The 23,065-nt window shown below is 59.3% G+C and overlaps 3 protein-coding genes across 7 annotated transcripts; 1 reads left to right on the plus strand and 2 right to left on the minus strand.

The window, feature by feature from the left end:
• The first annotated feature begins 1,178 nt into the window (after positions 1–1,178).
• Positions 1,179–6,545, plus strand: B4GALNT1 (beta-1,4-N-acetyl-galactosaminyltransferase 1). 2 transcript variants are annotated; one of them, XM_021687296.1, is made up of 10 exons: positions 1,179–1,396; positions 1,942–2,106; positions 2,217–2,323; positions 2,797–2,837; positions 2,973–3,153; positions 4,192–4,290; positions 4,430–4,620; positions 5,069–5,209; positions 5,475–5,715; positions 6,328–6,545. In XM_021687296.1, exons 1-10 carry the CDS (start codon positions 1,179–1,181, stop codon positions 6,543–6,545), a joined length of 1,602 nt encoding a protein of 533 aa, XP_021542971.1. The 2 variants fall into 2 exon arrangements, with proteins under 2 accessions (XP_021542971.1, XP_021542972.1); XM_021687297.1 differs by lacking the exon at positions 1,942–2,106.
• A 658-nt stretch (positions 6,546–7,203) lies between these two features.
• On the minus strand, positions 7,204–14,065 carry LOC110577854 (solute carrier family 26 member 10). Of its 2 annotated transcripts, XM_021687294.1 has the most exons (18): positions 13,723–14,065; positions 13,100–13,210; positions 12,325–12,482; positions 12,003–12,167; positions 11,520–11,672; positions 10,705–10,787; positions 10,412–10,559; positions 10,182–10,295; positions 9,390–9,467; positions 9,205–9,300; positions 8,686–8,792; positions 8,506–8,575; positions 8,317–8,433; positions 8,161–8,194; positions 7,999–8,081; positions 7,852–7,906; positions 7,627–7,733; positions 7,284–7,316 (listed from the first exon to the last, which is right to left on the minus strand). In XM_021687294.1, the coding sequence occupies exons 1-18, from the start codon at positions 14,063–14,065 to the stop codon at positions 7,284–7,286; spliced, it is 2,055 nt and encodes a 684-aa protein (XP_021542969.1). The 2 variants fall into 2 exon arrangements, with proteins under 2 accessions (XP_021542970.1, XP_021542969.1); XM_021687295.1 differs by lacking the exon at positions 13,723–14,065 and having other exon boundaries at positions 7,204–7,316; positions 11,571–11,672; positions 13,100–13,233.
• Positions 14,066–15,987: 1,922 nt separating this feature from the next.
• Positions 15,988–22,888, minus strand: ARHGEF25 (Rho guanine nucleotide exchange factor 25). Of its 3 annotated transcripts, XM_021687292.2 has the most exons (16): positions 22,790–22,888; positions 22,391–22,505; positions 19,900–20,114; positions 19,668–19,763; positions 19,517–19,593; positions 19,261–19,327; positions 18,966–19,069; positions 18,714–18,783; positions 18,508–18,597; positions 18,334–18,426; positions 18,096–18,146; positions 17,814–17,891; positions 17,411–17,611; positions 17,086–17,266; positions 16,647–16,858; positions 15,988–16,339 (listed from the first exon to the last, which is right to left on the minus strand). In XM_021687292.2, the coding sequence occupies exons 1-16, from the start codon at positions 22,886–22,888 to the stop codon at positions 16,229–16,231; spliced, it is 1,860 nt and encodes a 619-aa protein (XP_021542967.1). In that variant the 3' UTR covers positions 15,988–16,228. The 3 variants fall into 3 exon arrangements, with proteins under 3 accessions (XP_021542967.1, XP_021542968.1, XP_044770719.1); XM_021687293.2 differs by lacking the exons at positions 22,391–22,505; positions 22,790–22,888 and adding an exon at positions 21,069–21,196; XM_044914784.1 differs by lacking the exons at positions 18,508–18,597; positions 22,391–22,505; positions 22,790–22,888 and adding an exon at positions 21,069–21,196.
• Between the last annotated feature and the right edge of the window lie 177 nt (positions 22,889–23,065).

A 23,065-nucleotide genomic window follows, 5' to 3' on the forward strand; every position in this document is an offset into this window, starting at 1 on the left:
GCTCCGTGCGACTAGGGAATAGACTGGGATGACGGCAGGCCCTTGAGACGCCAGGTTTGCAGGCGAAGGGCTGGGAGGGTCGGGAGAAGGACCTTCTCGAGGCGCCCCCGCAATGTCCTCTGCGCCCACCAGAAGGCGCCCGGGCGCTCGCATTCCCCGCGCGTAGCCCGAGCCTCCGCCGCGACGAGCCCGGGAGCCGAGCCGCGCGGCGCAGCGATCCGAACAACCCGGCGGCGGCCTCAGCCCTCCCCTCCCGGCAAGTGGGACAGGGTGCCGGGGAGCCCCGGCTTTGTTCCTGGGGCTGGGATGCACGGTTTCTCAACTCCGTTCTCCACCCCCATCCCCCCGCGCAGGAAACGCCCAGAACCACCCCGCGCTGTGGTCTACAAAGCCCGGAGCGTCCGAAGGCGGGAGGGGTTGGGCGAGCCCGGGAGGCAGGAGGATCCCCACGGCACAGGCTCACGCCCGGCTCCCGGATCAGGCCGCCTCCAGCCGCATGAAGACCCCCAGGCCGGGGCTAAGAGCCTGGAGCAGCCCGGACTGAAATCTTGTGGCGGCCTTAGAGCGTTAGACAGGTCAGTGCCCGGGCGGGATGAGGGGCCGAGCTGGAGGCGGGAGGCGGCGCGCTCGCGGGTCCCCCCGGTCCCCCGCACAGCTTCCCGAGGCCACTCGCGCGGTCACCTCCGCCGGGGGCACCCAACAGCGCGGGCGTGATTCTGCATTTTTCATGACAGGCAAGGTGTGGAGCCGCCCTGTGCATCCCACCGGGGGCCAGGTGATGCTCGGACCGAGGGGTGGGGGACACGCGGGCCAGGGCGGGGGGCGGCGGGACTGGGGACGCCCGCTGCCCTAAGAAAGCAGTGCACTCCTACTTATTGGCGGCCGCGAGGAAAGCACCGCATCCAGCGGTCTCTTGCATCAACATGCCGGGCCTCGGGCGTGAGAGGAAACCGAGATGCGGGAGAAGGCGAGAAGAAAGGAGGCCGGGAGACCCGGGGCCCGGGCAGTGAAGGGAGGAGGGCCAGGGGAACGATTCGCTGTGCAAATCCTAGCGCGCCGAGATGTGGAGAGCGTCCCGGGAAGCTGGCAGGAGCCTCCAGAACCGCGGGGCTCGAGGGTCCCAGCCCACGCCTCCCCTCCACACCTTTCTCACCCTCCCACCCCTACCGTCCACCAGGATGCGGCTGGGCCGCCGGGCCCTCTGTGTGCTGGTCCTGCTGCTCGCCTGCGCCTCGCTGGGGCTCCTGTACGTGAGCACCCGGGACGCGCCGGGCCTCCGGGCACCTCTTGCGCTGTGGGCGCCCCTGCAGGCTCCCCCAAGACCAGAACTGCCAGACCTTGCGCCCGAGCCCCGCTATGCACACATCCCGGTCAGGATCAAGGAGCAAGTGGTGGGGTGAGTGCCAGGGGTGGCGGCGGCAGAGCGGAACTCGCTGGGGGTGACTGGGGAGCTTTTGTTTCCTGCACTGCTGAGCTCTGATCTCTGGGTTCTCCTGACTAGCTGGGGAGTGGGGTTGAGGCGGGGGGCGGGGGTAGTTTCTGAGTCTTGGGCTGGGGGAAAAAATCTCTCTCCTCCCTGAACCTCGTCATGGTGATGCGGAGGGGAGGGTGTGCAGGCAGAGGAGGGCCCTGGAAGACTTCCTGATGTCCTGATGACTCCCCATGAAAGGAGTGTCCAGGTGGGGTCCTGAATGGTGGGTAGGCAACTCTGAAATTCTAGCAATTGACCCTGTTCTACACCTCTGTAAAATTCAGATTTAGGAGCTGAGTCATGCCACTGGTGGTCTCTCCTCCTGGGGACTATTTGAAGAGCAGTGTTTAAGGGGACAGACACTGGATGGGCAGGATTGAAAAGCCAAGGTGTGGGGCACTGTGTAAATGTTTTGTGGGGTGAATGGAGTTGTATGGCTGGGCTCTGATGACCCTTCGTCCTCCCTCCAGGCAGCTCTCTGGGAACAACTGTAGTTGTGAGTCCAGTGGAGGGAGCCTTTACCTCCCCTTCCAGAGGCAGGTTGGAGCCATTGACTTCACCAAGGCCTTTGACCCTGAGGAGCTGAGGGCTGCCTCAGCCTCCAGGGAGCAGGAGTTCCAGGCCTTCCTTTCCAGGTACCATCTTGAAAGGAGGGCGTGTCTTTGCAGGGGGAGGCCCGGAGGGTGGGTGTGACTGGAAGGAGAGCTCCTCCGCCCCTGATTCCTGCACTGTCCTCCCTTGCCAGGAGCCAGTCTGCTGCGGACCAGCTGCTCATAGCCCCTGCCAACTCCCCTCTTCAGTACCCCCTGCAGGGTGTGGAGGTCCAGCCCCTCCGGAGCATCTTGGTGCCAGGTGGGGAGAACGGGCCTAGGAGATGACCTAAGCCACCGTGGGGGTGGCAGAGCTCAAGGTTGGCTGAGGAAGAATGAAGGAAGATTGGAAAGGGAAGTGGGGGACTTCTGATGAAAGGGGGACTTGGGATCAGAAGGGGGCTCATGAGGTGGGAGGTGAGGACAGAAGGGCCTCTAGGGTTGTCAGGAATCGCAGAAGCCTGTCACTGGAGAGGTTTGGGGAAACAAATCTCTTCTTTGCTGACTGACCAAAGATCAGGTGGATAGGTGGGGCAGGCCATAAAGAGCTATTGCTTTGATGGGAAGGAGGAAAAAATCAGTTACTCTAGGCTGCGTCCCCACATGTGCCCTGCCGTGGCCTCAACAAAGAGGGATGGGTGAGAAGGTCCATGCTGTGTGTGGTGAAAGAGAGAAGAGAAAGGGAAGAAGAATTCAAGGCTGTCTGTGATTCTGACTCCCTCTCCTTCCTCCCAGGGCTGAGCCTGCAGGCAGCTTCTGGTCAGGAGCTTTACCAGGTAAGTGGAAACGAGGCTGGGAAGGCCAGGTGGATGCTGGAGGGAGACCCCGGCTGCCAAAGGAGGGATGGAGGAACCAGGGAGGCAAGAGGCGGGTCCGCGGTCTAACCCTGTACTCTCCAACCCCTCTCCCAGGTGAACCTGACCGCCTCCTTAGGCACCTGGGATGTGGCAGGGGAAGTGACTGGAGTGACTCTCACTGGAGAGGGGCAGCCAGATCTCACCCTCACCAGCCCAGGGCTGGACCAACTCAACCGGCAGCTTCAACTGGTCACTTATAGCAGCCGAAGCTACCAGGCAAACACAGCAGACACAGGTGGGAGGCCTGGGCAGAGGCAGGGGCAGGCTGGTTGAACAGAGAGCCCAGAAAGGCTGGAGCGGGCAAATGGCAGAGGGTGTGGGAGACACTCGGGCAATGGCCAGAGCTACCCAGTCACACAATGGGCATTTCAGCTAGGCCAGCAGGACCAGGGAGGGAGAGAAGGGGCCTTTGTTCATCTGGGGCCAGAGCAGGCCAAAGGGAAACCCGAGCTTTGGGTGTGTCCCCCCTGCAGGCCAACTGTGGGGGCCCCAGGAAGTGACCTGCCCCAGGAGCCAGAAGACTTGAGCTCTATTCCCAACCCACCACTTACTGGAGGGCAAGGGACTTTATCTTCCAGAGCTCCCATTTCTCCTCTAGCAAACGAGGCACAACACAACCCTCCTGCTTCTCTCCAAGACTTGCCACACCAAACCCGCTCCCACTTTGGGGCCCTTGCGCTTGCTGTTCCCTCTGCCTAGAATGCTCTTCCCCCAGATTTTTGCATGGCTGGATCCTTCTTGTCATTTGGATCTCAGCTCAAACGTCTCCTCTTCACTATCACATTACTTGTTTTATTTTCTCTTCAATGCTCACCAGTATCTGAATTTTATTTATTTAGCCTGGAACCAGACTGACTAGGTTCCTATCTCAGTTTTGTTGCTTAAGAGTTGTGTAAGTAGAGACAAGTTACTTAACTTCTCTATGCCTTTTTCTGTAGTAGGAATCTACTTAATAGGGCTTGTGAAGATTAAATGAGTTCCTATATTTAAGGTAACTTAAAAAGTACCTGCCCATAGTAAATGCTCAATAAACGTTAGCTTTTCATTAAATCTCTTTTTTAGTATATGTGCTGCCAAAGCGAGCACTAAATCTCTTTTTTAAATTAAATCTTTTATTTTCTTTTCCCACCCATTAGAATGTTAGTGCCATGGAGGTAAAAACCTTGCATTCTGTCCACCAGGCCCAGGAGGAGTAGGCACTTAAATATTGATTTGCTGAAAAGGGAATGTTATCCCAGCCCTAAGGACCATGGCTTGTGTCCTTTCTTCCCAGTCCGGTTCTCCACGGAGGGACATGAGGCTGCTTTTACCATCCGCATAAGACACCCCCCCAACCCTCGGCTGTACCCATCTGGGTCTCTACCCCAGGGAGGTGAGGCTGGTGCGCGCTAGGACCTAAATCCAGGTCTGGTGGGGAGAAGTTGGAAGAGGGAGGCCCTGGGAGAAGACGTCTTCCTGCTCCTCACTTCCCACTCTCGTTCTCTGCACCTAACCCTCTCCCTCACTCCCAGCCCAGTACAACATCAGCGCCCTGGTCACCATCGCTACTAAGACCTTCCTGCGTTACAATCGGCTACGGACACTCATCGCCAGCATCCGCCGCTTCTACCCAACGGTCACCGTGGTCATCGCCGACGACAGCGACAAGCCAGAGAGCATTAGCGGCCCCCACATCGAGCACTATCTCATGCCTTTTGGCAAGGTGCGCAGCCAGCGAGGCTGAACCGCGCGCCACAGGGCGCGCCCTCAGTCTGAAGTCTCCAGAGTAGTGATCCCAGGACTACCTACCTGTAATTTCAGAATTACCGGGGTGCCTGTTAAGCATGGCAGTTCCTGGAACGTAAGCTCCGTGGGACAGGAATCGTGCCTATCTTATTCGTACTGCATTCTTAGAATGTGCTGAGCACCTAGGGAGCGCTCAATAAATAGGTGAATGAATGAATGGGTGCACGCATGAGTTAAACGCGTTCTAACACCTCCCGGAACACTGACTCAGAACGCCTGGCAGTGGGAAACGGCACTTTTTACCTCGCTCTGAGCCATTCGTGGGCACTGGGCCGTTTAGAGGCGCCAGGAGAGAGGATGAAAGGTGGCAGAGGGGTTGCGTCCTATCTCTACAGACTCACTAACCATGTATACCCTTCCCCCAGGGCTGGTTCGCAGGCCGGAACTTGGCCGTATCCCAAGTAACCACCAAGTACGTCCTGTGGGTGGACGACGACTTCGTCTTCACGGCGCGGACGCGGCTGGAGAGGCTTGTGGACGTGCTGGAGCGGACGCCGCTGGACCTGGTAGGGGAGGGCCCGCAGGACGTGGGGTGGGAGGAGGAGGGCCTCCAGCAGGCTGAGGTAGCGGCGGGGGAGACCCGGGCGAGGGCGGACGGCCCTGGGACGGACAGAGGACGACGCGGCGGAGCCTGGGGGACAGTCCGGGTCCTGCAGGGGTGGAGCAGAGGAGGACGGGGCAGGGGAACCGCCCCGGGGAGCGGGCACAGATCTAGCCCCCACCCCCCGAAACTCCCCGTCCCGCCTGGAGCCGTCCTCCCACTCTCCGCAGGTCGGCGGCGCTGTGCGCGAGATCTCCGGCTTCGCCACCACCTACCGGCAAATGCTGAGCGTGGAGCCCGGCGCGCCGGGCCGCGGGAACTGCCTCCGGCAAAGGCGCGGCTTCCACCACGAGCTCGTCGGCTTTCCAGGCTGCGTGGTCACGGACGGCGTGGTCAACTTCTTCCTGGCGCGCACCGACAAGGTGCGCGAGGTCGGTTTCGACCCACGCCTCAGCCGCGTGGCGCATCTCGGTGAGTGGCGCCCCCTCCCGGTCCGGCCCGGACCAGCAGGGACCCCGGGGTGGCGGGGTGGGGGGCGGCGCGCTGGGCAAGGCTCCAAAGGTACCGCTACTCCTACGCCCACCCCCCACCTCCTCCCGTGGAGCCCACGGCTGGCACCCAGGACCCTTGTGGGCAGTTTTGCGAAGATTTACCAAGATCTGCGCCCTGGCAAGACACAGAGCTCCCACCCTCCCGGCCCGCACACCATTTAAACCTCCACGCCCAGCACAGCCACTGGGTCCACCTTTAACTGCCCCACCACTGTCCCCATCCCCTTTACTCCACTCCTAGCCGCTTCCCCTGGTTCAGACCACACTCCTGGAGCAGCCCATTCAGTATCTATTGAACCTTTAGGTGTGTGTTGGGGAGGTGGGGAGGGGGGTACCTTATCAAAGCACAAGGTAAGTACGTTGACTCTATTTTACAGAAGAGCCCCAAGAATTAATTACTAGCCCAAGGCCCTCAGAAACGGGGTCCTTGCCTGTGCACCCTCCACACCCCAAATCTCAGTTCTCCCTTAAGGGTTGGCCTTCTATAAGCTTCAGACCTTTCACTGTGTACTCCCTTACCCCCCCCCCCCAGAATTCTTCCTGGATGGGCTTGGTTCCCTTCGAGTGGGCTCCTGCTCAGACGTCGTTGTGGATCATGCATCTAAGCTGAAGCTGCCTTGGACATCAAAGGATGTGGGGGCAGAGACTTACGCCCGGTACCGTTACCCAGGATCACTGGATGAAAGTCAGGTGGCCAAACATCGCCTACTCTTCTTCAAACACCGGCTGCAGTGCATGACCTCGGAATGATGGCCACTAGGGGCCTTCAAACTGTCAGGCTGGGCCTGCCTCCTTGTCCCTGCCAGGAATTTCTAGAAAATCCCAGGAATTTCTAGCAAACCCCACCACCCGGTGACCACTCCACTGACTGTCCCTGATCCCCTTCAGAATCTGATCCCAAATAGGGGCTTGTCCTGGTGACACTCCTCCTTTCTGCGAGTGCCCAGGGTTAGGGACGTGATGGAGCCATAACTCGTCCCACAGCCAGTGCCAAGTCCTCCCCCTGCCTCCTTCTCATGGGGCAGGAAGTGGGGGGGGGGTGTCAACTTTCCAAGTGCCAAAGAGCCCATGGGGACTCTAAGAACCTAAAGTGGAAATACTCTCCTCTCATCTCCTTGGGACTGAGGGGTGGGGAAGCCCCCCCCCCGCCACGTGTGTTCCCAGGGCTGTGCCCCTCTCCCTCATCTCTGGACCCAGGACTCTGTGCATAGGCTCCAGCCCCAACCCCCTCCTCCACCCCATGGAGAGAACTGGTGACTCTGGAGCTGGGGTGAGGGCTGGTGAACACACAAGTGAAAGCCATTTTTAGTTGTGTCTGCAGTGCTGTGGGCATGGAGAAAGGGGCACCAGGGCTCAGTGTGCGGACACCCAGGCTCACTTCGTGAACCCCAGAGGCTCTCAGCTTTATTTTATTAGTTACATGAAGTAAGGGGACTCCACACACACATATTGCTGGGGCCCTCCACACTCCAGATGACTGGGTCAGACTCACACTGTGCAAGTCTTTGGACCAGTAGGCTCCTGGAAAAGAGAGGGGAACGTGTCAGGGACAGCTTAGGTACCGTCCTCCCTCACTCAGCATTTGGCAGCCCTCTGAGGGGCACACCACCCCACTTTGAAATCTTAGCTCCTCAGTTCTTCATGCAGAGCTGGGCCCCGTCTCCCTGGCTTCGCCTTAAATTAACTCATTTCATCCCCCCTCCCTCCTCTAGGTTCCTTCTCAGTCCCCTGCCCAAAACCCTCGGCCTAGGTCCTCAGCCACTGACTCACATGTGACCTGCTATAGCCCAGCACCTCCTGGATTTCACTCCTGTTGCTATTGCCCCCTCACCAGTCTCTCCAGGGCATGAGCAGCTGCATCCTGGACACTGACAAACAGCTGTTCTGGGGTCACTCTGTCCAGGAGTCCTGCCTGGGTCAGTGTCCCCAGCACTGAGGCTGTGTAGAGAGGCGGGTCAGGTTCTTAGCTCTTAAATCCACACCGTGTCCTTTTCCCTCCCCCAAGTGTCCGGTCATTCCCCAGGCTCCAGGTCCCTCCAGCCTCCACACCTCTCACCATTACACTGAGCCAGGAGAAGGTGGATCCCAGCATCTCGGCATCGGCTGGCCAGCTGTGGAGATGGGGCAGGGGGTCAAATCCTACGTCAGAGGGTATGCATGGGATACTAAGGGGACTTTCTCCTTAACCTACCCCGCCCCTCACCTGTAGCACTTCTCTGGCTCCAGCAGCATCTGCAAAGGCGATACCACTGCAGTCTAGGACCACCACTCTGACGGGCTCAGCAACTAGGATGGGAGAAGACAGGGGTGGCCGGACGCCCCCGCGGATCGCGCCCAAGTCTCCCTCCTTGTCACCCCGTCTCACCTGCATCAGGTGGGCTAACTGTCTTTGGAGCCCCCTGTGAGTAGAGAAGGGCAGTTACCATCTCCAAGACACAAGCATGAACGTGCGCCCCTTCAGAAGACGCACCTGCCTCCCTCGCCCAGAGAAGCCACACTCCCCTCTGACCAGGTCTCTCACCTTGCCTCCTTCTCCAAGCCCCAGGTGCCACTCCAGGCTACGGCGAAACTGCCCACGGGTCCCAAAGTAGAGTGGTGATGGATAGCTCAGGATGCAGAGCCCCGGGACCTTGAGGAGCTAAGAGGGCAGAGGGTCAGAAAAACACCCGGGTCTAGTCTTCCCTTCCCTCTTCATCTGTAGCCCACCCACCTTGTGGCTCTCTCTGAGTGGTCTGTAGAGCTCCGTCCCCTCGGCAAGTCCAAGTGCTAGGCACTGCACCCTGGGCAGGAAGCTGGGGTCAGATTCCCAGCCTGACCTGGCTGGAGAGTCACCCCAGGCACCTGTTCTCTCCCCACCGCTCTTCCCAACTCCTCTCATCTCTCCTCCCACCTCTGGGTGCGGCAGACCACAGTCATCATGGAGAAGACCACACCAATGGCGAGGCCCAGGTCCACACTCAGGATCACTACGGCCACCCATGTGACCATCCATACAACCTGCAGCACAGGGGCGGGAGTGAAATGCCAGGCCATCACTGCTAGGGAAAGAGGTCCACGGGCGGTGCCGGCCAAGGCAAACGATAGGGAGGGATGGCCCGGGAGAAGGTAGAAAGAATGACAGGAGGAGGGGACAGGACTGACCCAACAGGGGGTATACACCAAATGTAATGAATGACCCCAGACCTTGCACCAGCTGGGGAGGTACAAATATTCAGGCCTGAAGGGGTTCAAACCCCACCCTCCACCTTGTGTCTGAGTAATGGGATTAGAAGGTATGCATGTTGAGGGGGGCAGAGCGGGGGGGGACTACAGAACTTAGGACCAGGACAATTAGCTGCAAACCAGGGCAGAAGCTGGGGATGCTGGGAAATGGGAGGGGGCAATCTGGGGTAATCCTGCCACTTCTCACAAAGTCCATGCGGCTGATGCGCCATAGTTGTGGAAGTTCCTGCATCTGGAAGAACATCTGGCGCATGCTGGAGATGTTGATGCAGGCCAGGACAGCCTTGGGGCAGAGGAGGCAAGCTGACCGCCCCAATGTCCTGGAATATAGCCAGCCCTCCCAGCCACCCCCATACCTCCTCTGTTCCTTACCTTGGGCAGATAATAGAAGAAGGGCCCCAGCCACAGCAGCACCGAGAGGACGACTATGCAGGAGAAGAGGCCTGCCAGCTAGAAAGAAGGAGGGATGGAAGCAGAGAAGCAAGGGGACCTCATCCACCCCTGTGTGACAGCTGGCCGCCCTGCCCACTCTGCCTCACCTTCCTTGGAAGTCTCCCTCCTCCCAAATCCCCTTCCATGAAGATATTCCTCAGTCTCCCACTCCCTTCTTGCTATTCTGCCTCTCACACCTACCTTTGCCCTCCCCCAATGAAATGCCTCTCATTCTCCAGTCTCTTACCTAGATGTAGTTCAACTTCCTTATTTTTGTAGCCCGTGTCCATCTTAAAAGCCACTGTTGGATTACCCTAAAAGCAGGCTCACCACATTCTTAGGGGACTGGCAGAGTAGGAAACCAGAAATATTAGGGGGAGACTTTCATGTGTGATATTTCTTTTCAAAAGAAAATGTCCCCATTGGGGGGGGGGGAATCAGAAGTTTGTCTCTCAAATTTATTTTACAGTCCAGTTTTGTTTTTATTTTGAGCGACATGTGGGGCACTGTAAACTTTTTCAGTGCTTAGAGTCCACAAAGGTCTTAAAGGAGCTTTGTTATCTTCTATCTCTCCTATCAGAAACTTCCACCCCCTCACTCTGCCTCACAGACTCCTATCCTCCTCTATACGGCTGCCCTCTGGGTATCTACCAATCCTCCACCTGTTTCTCCACCACCACCCCAACCTGGATATGCACCCCCCTTTCTCTTCACCCAAGGACATGCTCTTACCTGTGTGTTCCCACCAGCATCCACGAGTAGGCTGGTGGTGGCCAATGTGGCAGAGTTGGGAAAGCAGGAGAAGAGGGAGGAGATGAGGTTGGAGACACCATGGGCCAAGAGCTCCTGGAGGGACGCAGTGAGAGATGAAGAGGAGAGAGACAAGGGCATGGGGGGAAGGAGGAACATCAGATTAGGGGGGTGTCTCCTGAATGTATTGGGGTCCTCAGGCAGAGTCACACCTGGTTGGAGTCAATAGTGTAGCTATACTTGTCTGCATAGATGGAGGCCAGGGAGGCGGACATAGCAAAAGTGACCAGTGCCACGGGCAGCAAGTCGGCCAGAAGCCTGGGCAGCGCAGCCAGGTTGGGGAGGTGGAGTTGGGGGAATCTGGAGAGAGAGGGATCCAGGGTGAGGATGGGTTGGGTCTAAGAAGGATATGGGGAAGACAGAGGAAACAGGGTGGGGCGCATCAAGAGGAAGTGTTGGGTGGGAGAAGTGGGAGAAGAGCAGTCTGGTGTCTTGATTCCCTTACCCTCTAGGCAGCAGCCCCACTATCTGGACGTTGTATCTTGTGTCCAGGGAAGAGGTGAAGCAGAGCACAGAGGCCAGAAGCACCTGGGAAAGAGCAAATCAGGGCATGGCAGGAGATGGGCTTCCCGGCTGAGGCTAGAAAAAGCTTCACAGGAGAGAGGATCCTAAGGCAGCTGTTAGGGGTTTGCAGAGGCTCAGCCCCTGGGGGCGCTGAGATGTGTTTGGGATGGGTGCCTGACAGCCCGTTTAGAGTGGAGGGCGGTGGGGATGGGAAAGAGGAATGAGGCCTACCCAAGGTTATGGAAAGAGATGGACCAGAGGAAGGAATAGGGGCTCCCAGGAGGGATCGTGTATATCAGGAAGTATACCGAGCCATTCTAAGTAGGAGAGCTGGGCTATATCTAGGCATAGATGGCGTGTGGTTGGAGACGCGGAACACTTATTCAGTAGGGGAGAGAGAGAAATGTAGTGGGCGTGGGAAGGGAGAGAAACCGTGAGCAGTGAAGGGCCGGGTGAGGGGAGAGATGTGAGTGGAGTGTGCTGCGGCGGGCGACACCGCAAGGGAGCGCTGTAAGCAGGAAGAAGGCATTCTAAGGGGTCCCGAAGAGGCTTCGTGCGAGAAATGGGACCGTGTGGTTGGGGAATTCCGGAGGGTCAAAATATTCTGGGAAGAGGCCTGGAAAGGGACACGGATGCGCAGGACTTCTCATCTGCAAGCTCGCTGCATTCCACCAGGGGGCGGCAGCGGGCAGCTCCTACGGGATGGGCAGGGTCTGTGCGGTGCAGGGGGCCCCCGGACCCCGGAGCCATCCTCACCATGACGATTTCCCCTGGGATCGGGGTGGGTAGCTTGTCTCGGAATCTCACGTTCAATTCCTTGACCGGCACGAGCAGCGCCAGGCTGAGTGCCGAGATGGTCAGTTCGGCCGGACTGCTCCTGGGCAGCGCGGTCAGCACGGCGGCCAGTGTCTGCGGGCAGGGGCGGTGAGCGACGGCCCAGTGCCAGGCTCGACTGCCCCCGGCGCGGACCCACCCGGCCGAGGCAAGGCCTCCCGGCTCCCATCAGGGCTTCCACCTCTGCAGCGACCCTCATTCAGCCAGGTGGCTCTAACCTTCCCTCCGCCCCCGTCACCCTCTAGCCCTCCACTCGCCGTCCTTCCTTCCCTCCTTCCCTCCTTCCCTCCTTCCCTCCTTCCTTCCTTCCTTCCTTCCTTCCTTCCTTCCTTCCTTCCTTCCTTCCCAGGTTTCCCTCTTCCCAGGACCGCTAGAAGCCGCTTCTCCGCTCTTCTCCACCCCCACCTTGAAGAGAGCGAAGCAGCCAATCTTGCGCGGGAGGGGCAACCCTAAAAGGCTCGGCAGTTGGGACACGAGCACGTGCAGCGCGGCCCCGCTGGTCAGCGCTTTGACCACAGGCTCCGACAGAAAGGTGGACAGGACGCCGAGCTGCAGCGCGAACATGCCCAGCTGCGGGGGAGGAGATGCGCAGTCACTGCGGGAGCGGGAGCGGACCCGCCGGAGCGCACCCCTCCCGCCTACACCCACGCGGGACACTTGTCCCTCCCTCGCTCCTGGCCCAATTCCCCAGGGGCCCCCACGTGGATCCCCCAGAATCCTCCCTCACCATCAGCGCCCCGCTTCCGAAGGCCAAGGCTGCAGCCGCCCCAACCCGCTGAGCGTCCAACTGTTCCCTCTCGATTCCACTCAGGTTACCCCCGAGGGGTTCAGGCACCAGCCGCTCCACGGCCGAGCCCGTCATGAGGCTGAGTACCGCGAAAGTTCCTAGGGCCGGGGGACAAACGCGGAGATCACCAGCTGTGCCGCCTGGGGCGCGGTGACCGCCCAGGCTCGGCGCCCTCTGCCGGGCTGCGGTCGTCAGACCCCGCTCTCCCAGACCGCCGCTGCTCGGGTGAAGGCAGTGGGGCGGAGAGCTAGTGCAGCAGCCGGGAACCCGCGGCGAGGGGGGAGAGGAGGGAGCGGCCGCCTGCAAATACTGCCCCCTAGCGGCCTCGCGGCCTCCTCCTGCAGGCGCCCCGCGGACCGCGCGCTCCTCGGGGGGACCGCCCGCTCCTCTAGGGGACCGCGCGCTCCTCTGGGGGACCGCGCAGCTCTTTCCCCCTCTTCCAAGTCCCGGAGATGTTCATGTAAACCAAATTTCATGGGGGAAGTAAAGTCCGAGGACACTCCCTTCTCTTTGCACCCACTCAGCACCCCCTCCCCCCCCCAACCAGCAAGCCTTGCCTAGGTCCGAGGTTCCTGGCAGGGTAACTGCAGAGGCGGAAGGGAAGCAGGGGAGTGGAAGAGGGGAATAAGAGCTAAGGAGCTCGCAAGAACCGAAGCCTCAAACCCCTGTCCATTTTCACCCCACAGAGAAGGAGAGGAGTCACCGGGTCACTCACCGGTGGACAGGTGTCTCCCAGTACCCAACAAGGTGTAAATGAGGACGGGGAAGAAAGAAGTGTAGAGTCCGAACACTGGAGGCACGGAGGTCAGGAGGGCAAAAGCCATGCCTGGGGGAGAAGTGGAAGGAAAGATCTTCCGGATGTGTGTTGTGTGTGTGTGTCGGGGGGGACTGGGGGCAGGTGACCAGCCTCCAGAACGCCCCCCTCTCTACCCACAGTCTTAGAGGTTGGCATGGAGACGCTAAATCATGCCACATGAGGGAACCGAGAGGTTAACAGGCCTCAGTGGGAGGTCGTGGGGCAGACAAGGTCACAGATCCGTGTCGGCCCAGACAGGGGGGTGGGAATGGGGGGCGGGGGGAAGCAGGTGTTGTGCCTCTCTCCAGTTCCCTGACCCGGAACGTGTCCAAGACTTCTCGAAGGATTGCGCAAATGAGGGGAGCTGGGGGTAGGGTATCTGATGCGGCTCGGTAGTCCTTACCCAGAACTTGGTCTCAGATCCTGTCTCCGAACCCTCAGCCACACCACCCATCCTCTCGCTCCCGGGTTCCCAGCTCCTGCGCCTTCCCGACGCCCTCCAGAGCTCCGGCCCCAGACAGGCTAGTGTTGGGGCCGCTCACCCTGGGGCACGTGCACGATGCCCACGGTCACTCCGGCCACGGCATCCCCGAGCAGCCAGGCCCGCCAGCGGTAGTGGGGCAGCCAACGCAGCAGGGGCAGCCGCGCCAGCAGCAGGCGCCACGCCCCCGGTCCGGAGCCAGCGCGGGCCCGCCGCCTCCACCGTCTGCACAGACGCGACAAGCGGGGTTCGGCGAGTAGCTCCGGCTCCTGCTCTGCGTCCCCGAAGAGCTGCTGGAACCGAGCCTCGGTGAGCGGTTCCCTGAACTTGGCGCCCAGGGGGAACTTAAGGTCGGAGGCCTCTCCCGGGCATGGGCAGGTCCTGGCGCCCGGTAGCCCAGTCATTTTGCCCTTGGCCACCTCCAACCCCGCCTAGTCTTAAATACCCCTCCACCCGCTAGCCCTGAGTCCCGCCTCCGTGAAGCAGGGCCCAATCCGGCCCCGGAGGGCGCCCTCTCATGGGGGACCTTCAAGGGCCCGGAGACGGCAAAGGCTTGGGGAGAGGGCGTCTCTCTCTAGGTTAGGTGTTTCCTGAGACATCCTTGGCGGGACCGCTCGTTCTGGAGCTTGCTGGGGTGGGGCGAGGGCGGGGGAAGGGGGAGGGTGTGTGGAAAGGTGTAGGGACAAGAGATACAGCGCACTCTCAACACCCAACACCCACTTTTTACCACTCCTAAGCCTTTTGACTCTGGCCTCCTGGCTGTGGGCTCTTTCCCCATTGGCCCTTTGGGAGGAGATAGCTGGCTCCTCCAGAGTGACCCATCATTTCCAGAGCCTCTGCGTTCTCCCCAAGAAGATTCAGTGTGTCCCCCAACACACACAAGCCTCTCCCCCAGACCCAAATCCTCATGGGGTATACAGCTTGTCCCAAGAGATGCAAGAGGCTCTGTTGGCAGAGCAGTCTCACAGCCTGCCAAGATGCGGCTCAGCTACAGTATGGGACAGGGATGACAGAGAACCACCACCCACACCTCTGCTGGGAGCTGGGCCTCAATTCCCAGTTCAGGGCTTCAGAGGAAATACTGAACTGATCGCAAATTTTGATTTTTACTTCTTAGAAACCAAAAAACTTGAAGTGCCATTTATTACATTCAAAGTTGGCACTCCAAAACACATTTGTGGTTAAATTAAGTTCAAATGGGTCATGCACCCACCTCATGTACCTCTGTGGTCCCTCAAGAGATACAAAGGTTCTGGGATCCAGAATCCTGCTATTTTCCCCAGCCCCTCCTCCATTTACAAGAATACTTGGCATTTCTCCCCATCACCCTCTGGTCCCCAGTCCCTGACCCCAAAGGCCTGGGGGTGGGGTACAGTGAGGGTGGGTCTCCCCTCTTCAATTCCTCCTATTGTTCCCCAGAAGTCTTATCTGGGCTGTACGTCCTGTCCCCCCCTTAGAGGTCCCTCCCCCCATTGTTGGCCAGAGGGACCTCAGGCCCACAGGGAGGCTCCAGCTCCTCCTAACCATCCCACCCCAGCAGCCTATTGTCTGCTGAGGAAGCCCAAGTACACGTGACCAAGCCCAGGGGACGAATGGACACAGTGGACACACAGATGCCCAAGGACCCAGGACAGGGCATCTGGATATGGATCTCTGCATGTTTGGCTTTCTCCGTCCCAGGGGCTATCCCAGAAGTTGGGAGGGGTGAAGACCCCTTCGGGCTGTCCACTCTTGGGTCTGTGGCTTGAAGAAGAATCCTTTCCTGCTCACTACGGATATGCCTTGTGACCTCACAGACGGCAAAAAGGAGAACCCAGAGCCAAAAAGGGCCACAGGCCCCAGCATCCTCTCCACCTCCCCATTCTCCCTCAGCTGAGCATGGAGGCCTCAGAAGGAAAGGTACTTGGGCATTTAGTGCTTTAGAATCTGGGTGCTGGGGAGATGGTGGGAAGTCACACTACACTGGGCTTTCCAGTGGGGTCTAGAATGGAGGCCAGATGGAAGAGAAAGCAGGCTGGGAAAGGGGAGGATATATCACGGATCTAGGGTTTTCCAAGTTCCAGGTCTGGACTGCGAGATGCCGCAACTGCAGGTGAGGGACACAGGCAGCAACACCGTGTGTCCTCTTATCACCAGGCCGTCCGCAGGCCAGTGGATTTCTCCCCATTGTCTCACCCCACTTCCCCTTCCCTCTGCCAATACAGCAGCCTTAGTGATATCACAAAACCTTTAATCTCAGAAAACTGAAAAAAAAAATCAAAGTCAAAACCAATCATTTTTATCTGGCCCCTGCCCCAGCCCTCCCACCCACCCCCATATCCTCCTTTTGGGGGGACCTGTGAGGCATGCGTAGGGGTGGGCGCTGAAGGAACCTGTGTTCCTTAAGCAGAAAGAAGTCCTTCTGAGTCTAGGAATCCTCCTCCAAGTCAACACCACTCCCAGCCTTGTCCCCCCCCCTCCCCCGCCAGACACACAAGAAGGAATTCCAAGGTGATGTCAGAAGGATTGCCCTGAAGTTCCTCAGAAAATGGGGTGGCTGGGTCAGCACCACCCCAGGCCTTCACCACTTAGAGCTCATCTTCATCCAGCTTGGCAAGTCTGGCTTGGCAGGGAGGGGTGTTTGGAATTGGTGGAGCTGGAGGAGAGTCACGAGGAGCTCGGGGGATGTCACTGAGGGCCTGAAGAAAGACTCAAGTTAGAGGAGAAAAAAAAAGTCCCGGAATCCACCCTCACCCCTTTCTTTTCAGTGTATGCCCCTAGCTAAGCCACCTCCTCTTGCTAGACATCTTAGATCATCTAAGATCATCAGCTTCTCCCAGGGTTAAACTGGAAGGGGGAAGGTAAGAGTAGGGAAGTAGGAAGGGGCAGACAAAAGGCAGGTGGTAGAAAAAGGGAATGATATGGGGGAGGAGGATTTAGGGATCCCAGAATAAGAGAGGCCCTCCCCATTCTGCCCCCATAACAGGGGAACTCCTTTCCTCATACCTGTGTGTCCACGGGCAGGGGGGCTCTGGCCACCTCCCCTTTGGGCAACAGCAGCAGGGAGGGGAGAGAGCCATTGATGGGTGCATATGTGCTGACCTGGGCCCGGTCTCCAGGCCGAATTCTCCCAGGACTCCCCACCCCAAGCCCTCCTGGCCGCCCCAGGCTGTTGGTCTGGCTCTCTCGTCTCTGATACTCAATGGGTGACTGCAATGCTGGGGCAAAGAGAAGGAGGGTTACAACAGGTTCTTTCCCTAAGGGCTCTGCCCAGATCATCTTCCCACTTTGCCCTCCTCCCACGAACTGTCAGCCATTGTAAATTGCTGGGGAGATGGGGAGAAGCTGGGGTCAAGAGGGCAGGGATTGGAGATTGGGCAGTGAGGGATTCAGGAGGTCAAAGGGCTTAAAGAGCATGTCAGGGAGGGAAGGGTGAGAGCTTCACCATTGAGAAAGTCCCGCTGGCTTTCCAGGATCTGAGCCACTTGCTTGATCCAGGCCTGACTCACTGCAGGGTCTGCAGTCTGCAGGACATAGCGCTGGATCCCACCCTCTGGCCCTCTGGAGGTCAGTGCAAAGCGGCAAGGGTCACCTTGGAGGTTCCCCTCCAGTCCCAGGCAGCTCACCTGGATTGGCAAATAGGAGAGAGCCCCCAGATTCTTTAGGCCCTCTCTGGTTCCTGTCCCCTCCAACAAATGCAAGAGCCAGACATTCTCTCAGAGGCCTCGCCCCATCCCAGCCAGACCCCTCCCTTGCGGCCTCCTCCCCACCTTGATGCTGCTCTTGTATACATATCCAGCCTGTGATCCTCCTCGGACTCCTCCTCCCAGGGCCTCACTGAAGATGACAATTTGCTCGAAGAGGAAGACACGTCTCTCTCGACCCCGGGAGGACAGCAGGCCCCCAGCCTCGGGCTCTGTGACCCAGAATGTGTCCTGGCCCAAGAGCTTCCCCTGAGCAGTGAGTTTGCCCTAGAACCAAAGGGTAGTGATTTTGAGAAAAAAAGCAAGGAGAGAAAAGGGACATCCTCTGCTCCTCCCTCCTTCCCCTGATGCTCCCAACCAACCATGGGGTCAGTCCCAGGGGAGGGACAGTTCCCCACGAGGACCTCCCGAGTGCTCAGACTGGGGCCAAAGAGCATTGGGCCTCCAATTTCCTGTTCTAGCCCCATACCTCAAACCCCCGAAGTCTCCCCAGGGTCATCATGTCATTGCAGCACTTGGGTACAAAGCACATGACCTCCACAGCGTGCTGGGTCGCAGGTGAAGAGAGGAGCATTGTCATTGTCGAGAAAGAGCCTCTTCAGACCATGTTTCAACTCTCAACCAACCTCCGCGTAAAAACCAGACAGCTCAACACTACCCAAGGAGCAGGGGGCGGGGGAGGGGGGAACCCAGGAGACCAAAAAAATAAGAGGTATGTGGTGTGTGTCCTAGCAGATTTGGGAGTCCTCACCTCCAGCTCTTCAGTATCCATCCCAGCTCTACTATAATATTTGAGAAAATCCTAAGATGTAGAAAAGAAATGCTCAGGGAGGTCTTGAGGACACCCTCAGAAACTCTCACATCCTCCCCCTGAGGACACAGGTGAGGATGCCCAGGAAGTCTGGGGGGAGCCTTAGGAACCCTGGGGAGATGAACGAGAAAAGGGCTGTCCCAGCCAGCGGAACCCCCAGGGAACAGGTGCTCCTGACCTTGAGCAGCAGCTGGTATTTCATGATCCTCTGCACTGGTTTGATGAGGAGGTCGTTGAGCTGTAGTCGGTGCCCTAGCTGCTGCCGGAGCTCCTGGGGACAGGAATGTGGTTATGCAGCCTGGAGAGCCTGATGATTCTGTCCCCTTTCCCCCAAGGTCCCTCAGCCACTGACCTCAAAGTAGCTGTCCCCAAATTCTGACACCACGTGCTCTGACTTGGGCTTGTTCTGACAGTACACCACGTACATATGCAGCCGGCGCTCCTAACAGGGGTCAAGGTGAAGGAGCGCAGGACGGGTGAGGAGAGAGAACACCTCTCTCGGGAGCCCGGACCCACTCCCAAGCCCCGCCCCTCCAGGGCCACCCTCTTAAGCCTCACGTGTTTGATGAATAGCTGAGCCAGCCAATCAGGATCCTTCAAACACCGCCGTAGCTCCTGCAGGAAATAGCTGGAGGGGTTGGCAGGGAAAAGGCTGGTCAAATACCCCCACCCCACGCAACTGAGAGTTGTCTACCCTGGTTGTGATCAAGCCGCTCCAAACGTTCCTCAGGCAACAATGGCCCCTGGCTAGGTTACAGAGAAAACGAGACATACGCCCTTCCCCCTCACTCTCGGGGATCCACCACTCACTCTCGATGCCACTCATAGATTTGCTGGATGTTCCCAAACACAATCCTGTCACGGCCTCGAAGACTCTCCGGGACCCCCTGAGCAGCCATGGTGGCCATGTAACCCTGCAGGAAGGTTGGGGCAGGAGCATGAGTGTGGGGGGCCAGCCCTGGTGGGGAAAACCCCTCCCCCAAGAAGTCCGGCATGTAGAGGGTACTGGGAAGGTGGGACAGAGGAGTACTAAGGCATCTCCTAAAATTAGCCCTGAGCAGAGGGAAAGGGCTGGGCTGCGGCTGGGAAGAGAAAAGGGGACTACCTCCACAATCTGCCCCAAGTCGTCCACATACATTTTCTCTGTCTCTACCAGTTCGCTCAAGACATACCTGCGAAGAGAGCAGGAGTGCACATCCTTGGTTTAGCCACTTCCTCCCTCCTGGACTAGAAGCCCCTTCACTACCAAGCCAACCTCAGAGGAAATTCCAAGTATTAAATCTAAAATGTGAGGGACAGTTTCTGGAAGTTGCACAATGGGTTAGGGGGGCAGAGGGGAGGGAGTGTGTGGGAACACTTACATACTCCTTTCCAGAGCCTTCCTCTTCTGTTCCTCCTCACTCTCAGGGGCTTGGGACAGAGTCTCCTCCTCAGGTGGCTGGAAGGAAAGAACATCCTAGAGTAAGTAGACAGATGCTTTTGGGGAAGCCATGCAGACCCATTTCTTCATACCTCTGTCTTATCTCCAGGGCCCTCCAACAATGTGGTCAGCAGGGTGAGTTCTGGCAGCTCCTCTCCTGTGGCTAGAGCTGGTTCCAGCATCCAGTTCTGGGAGCCAGAGGTCATGTGTCAGAGGTCATGGACAGTAGCTATGTCTCCCCAGTGGCCAGTGGCCCCCAACCTGCCCTCTCTCCCAGTGTCCTTCATGGATGTCCTACATGCTTTTGTGGTGCTCCCTGCTCACCTCATATGGTCCAGCCTGGCCACCGTCTGCCTCAGTTTCCACACTGAGGCAATGTTTGGAATGATCCAACCATCTTCTCAGGCCACTGACTGGCCCTGGGGGGCCCGGGGAACAGGGGCCAGAGCTGAGGCCAGAGCTGGGGCCAGAGGGGGCAGCCAGACCCGAAGCAGCTGAAGCTGAGATACTCCCCTCACTGCCAGCAATGGAATAGGATTCTAATGGGGAGCGGGGGGGGGGGGGGGGAAGGGGCCATAGATATTATTCCAGCTCTAGATTCAGGGTCCCTAGGGAGCTCCCAGAGGCCCTTCTTCATGATGCTGAGCCCTCCCCCAGGGCCCACTCTCTTGCCATCCTCATTTGAGTTGGCCAGGATAGAAAATTTCCCCTGGGCACCCTTGGGAGGAAGGACAGTAAACACCTGGGCTCCCAAGGCCTGGAAGCTCCAGTTATATATGGAGGCTCCCCCATATCCTGAGTATGCCATAGATATGGAGGGGCAGCCATCTGGGGAGACACTGGAAGCTGGGGGTGGCCATCTGCTCTCCTACAAGCTGCCCCCTTCCAATGGGCACAGACCATTCCCTGAGAAGGTGGGGGGGGAGCTAAAAGCCCATCTGCCACCCCCAGACCCATCCTGCACCAATTGCAGTAATCACTATAAAAAGAAAAGACTTCTGCAGCCCATCTCCCCAACACATGCACAAACCCAATTGCGGGGTGGGGGGAGGCAAGTGAGGAGAGCTCATCAGGGTTATCTTTGTCCTGGGCTCAGGAATAGAGGATCTGAGATTTGTCATAAAGCCCCTGGTAGACCCTCATCCTCATTCCTCCATTCCTCTGTCCCTCTTCAGATCTGTAGTAGATTGTCAGCAAAAGGATTTAAGGAAGACCCAGTTCTAGGCCCAGGGGGATTGTGGATGGGTTTTTCTCATACCCAGTTGACTGCAGGACAGAGAGAAGAGTTTCCTGCCCCTTCCCCAATTTCCTTAACTTGAACTGATTACAAATTTGGAGGCAGATGAGATCTTGGAGATCTACTAAGTCACTTCCCTGGAAAACACAGGTACAAGTCTCCATCCTCTAAATCCCTAGGGCCAGGTCAGTCTAATGCCCTGAACCCTCAGCCCGCCCCCCCACTCAACGCCGGGCCCTTGCGACCTCGCACTCACCACGACCCCCCCGGGCGAAGCAGCAGCCGCATTTTGCCAGCACTTTTCGGATCACGTGGGGACAGGCACAGCGACCCCCCTTGTGCCCCCCCCGCATGGCGCCCGGGCCCCCCCGCACCCCCCACCCGGCCCGGCCATGCAGGGGGAATCACGGGGGGCGGGGCGGGGACGGCGCAGGGCGCACACCCCCCCTCCCTCCTACCCCGCTCCAGGCTGGGGGAGGGGGGGAGGGAGGGAACAGGGAGGGGGCGTCCAGGGGTAGGCGGAAGTCTGGTCTGGGGGAGGGCTGGGGGCTCTGCAGAGCCGGCGGCGCGAGGCCGGGCAGCCGAGCTGGGCGGGGAGGGTTTCCGGAACCCAGTCGGTGCGGGGCCCAGGGTCCAGATGTCCAGCGGGGCGGGGAGGGATGGTGGGGGAAGCTGGGCTGGGATGCGGCAGCCGCTCCAGCTCGGTCTCCGGCCTCTCGGGCTTGGGGTGGTTCTAGGCCCGGGCAGGGAGGAGGCGGGGACCGACTCCCCGAGTCACTGGCGCTGCGCGGGTCCCGGCCGAACGGCGAGCCGAAGAACAGGCCCGGCCGCGGTGCCGCCGCGGGGAGGGGCCTCTGCGGCCCAGCTCCGCCCTCTCCCTCCGGTTTCCCCCCTTCAGCCTGTGCCGGGCTCCAGCCCCAATCCCCCTCCCCCAGGCACCACCACGTTCCCACTCCACGTCCCCACCGCCTCCGCCTCTCCTCTCCAGCCTCGGCTCCCCTCCCCGGGTTCCCCTCCCTCCTGCTTCTCGGGCTCCCGACTGCGGAGCGCAGGGGTCGGGGGTAAGCCGGCTGGCGGGGTCTGCCCAGGTCGCCCCTCCGCCTCTGCGGTGGAGAAGGGTGCGGATGGATGGGCCTGGGCCTGTGTGAAGACGTCCTGGGGGCTGGGACTGTCCCTAGCCGCGCAGGGGTAGACAAGCCCCCTCCCTTTCGGGGATGCGTGAATGGGGAGCTCTGTGGGGAACGCAGCCCAGGTGCCGCCCTCTCGCCAGACCCTTCTTTCCTCCAGGCCCCAGGACTCCAGCTGAGGCTAATCACCAATTAAGGCGAAGTCCTGGAGGCCGGGCTGGCGAGGGGCCAGGGGTGGGGCGCGGGGACACTCCGCCTGCGGGGGCTCGGGACCGGCTGATATGGGGGACGCACAGCGGACTAGAGGGCGAGAAGCGTGGAGGTCTTGGCAATTAAATGGGTCTCATGCAGATTAGATGCAAACCTTTATGCTAATAAGAGCAGCATTATTTGAATTCGCCACTTTGCGCAGGAGGGCAAACTGTGCCCCACCCCACCCCCAGCTTCTTACCGAGCAGCGGAGCCCAGGCGGGGACCTCACGTTCGCGCTCCCCTTTCTGATCCCCCTCGGTACAGTCAGACTCTGTCTCTGTCCCTCCTGGCCCTAGGGGGCTTCTCTTCCGGGGCTGTGGAGAAAGACTGGTGGTAAGGAAACCGCCCTCCACGCCCAGCCTTGACCTCCTGCTTCTCCTTGGTCCTCCTGTCAAATCCACATTGTTGTAAAAGGGTCGCTTAGGCTGGGTTGGAGGGAGCGGTTCACCCAGACCAGGGCCCTGGCCGTCTTTCGGAACTCATGGGTTCCTGCAACTGCCCTGCAGAATTCCTGTTTGCGGGTAAATTGAGTTGTGGGGTGCAGACCTCCTGGAGCCCCCTAAAGATTCCCGACCCCACCGTGGTCCCCCTTTCTTACCCCCTCCTGCCCGGGGAGGGCGCATGCGCGCAGCATGCCCCCCATGACCCCCAGTATCCGGTCAGTGCGGCCAGGGGCGGGGCGGTCCGGGGGCTTCATGCTGGACCCCTACCCTGCTCCAAGTTTCAGGGCCGAGGGGGCACGGAAGCTGGGGGGCTCTAGGCCTGCGCGCGTCCGGGGAGTTGCTGCTGTGGAATCCGCCCCCTGCCCGGCTCCGCCCCCACTCCCACCCCAGCCAAACTTCTCAAAGGGCTAGGGTTGTTGCTTTCTCTACAA

This window comes from Neomonachus schauinslandi, chromosome 5, assembly GCF_002201575.2.
Source record: "Neomonachus schauinslandi chromosome 5, ASM220157v2, whole genome shotgun sequence".
NCBI classification, from domain to species: domain Eukaryota; kingdom Metazoa; phylum Chordata; class Mammalia; order Carnivora; family Phocidae; genus Neomonachus; species Neomonachus schauinslandi.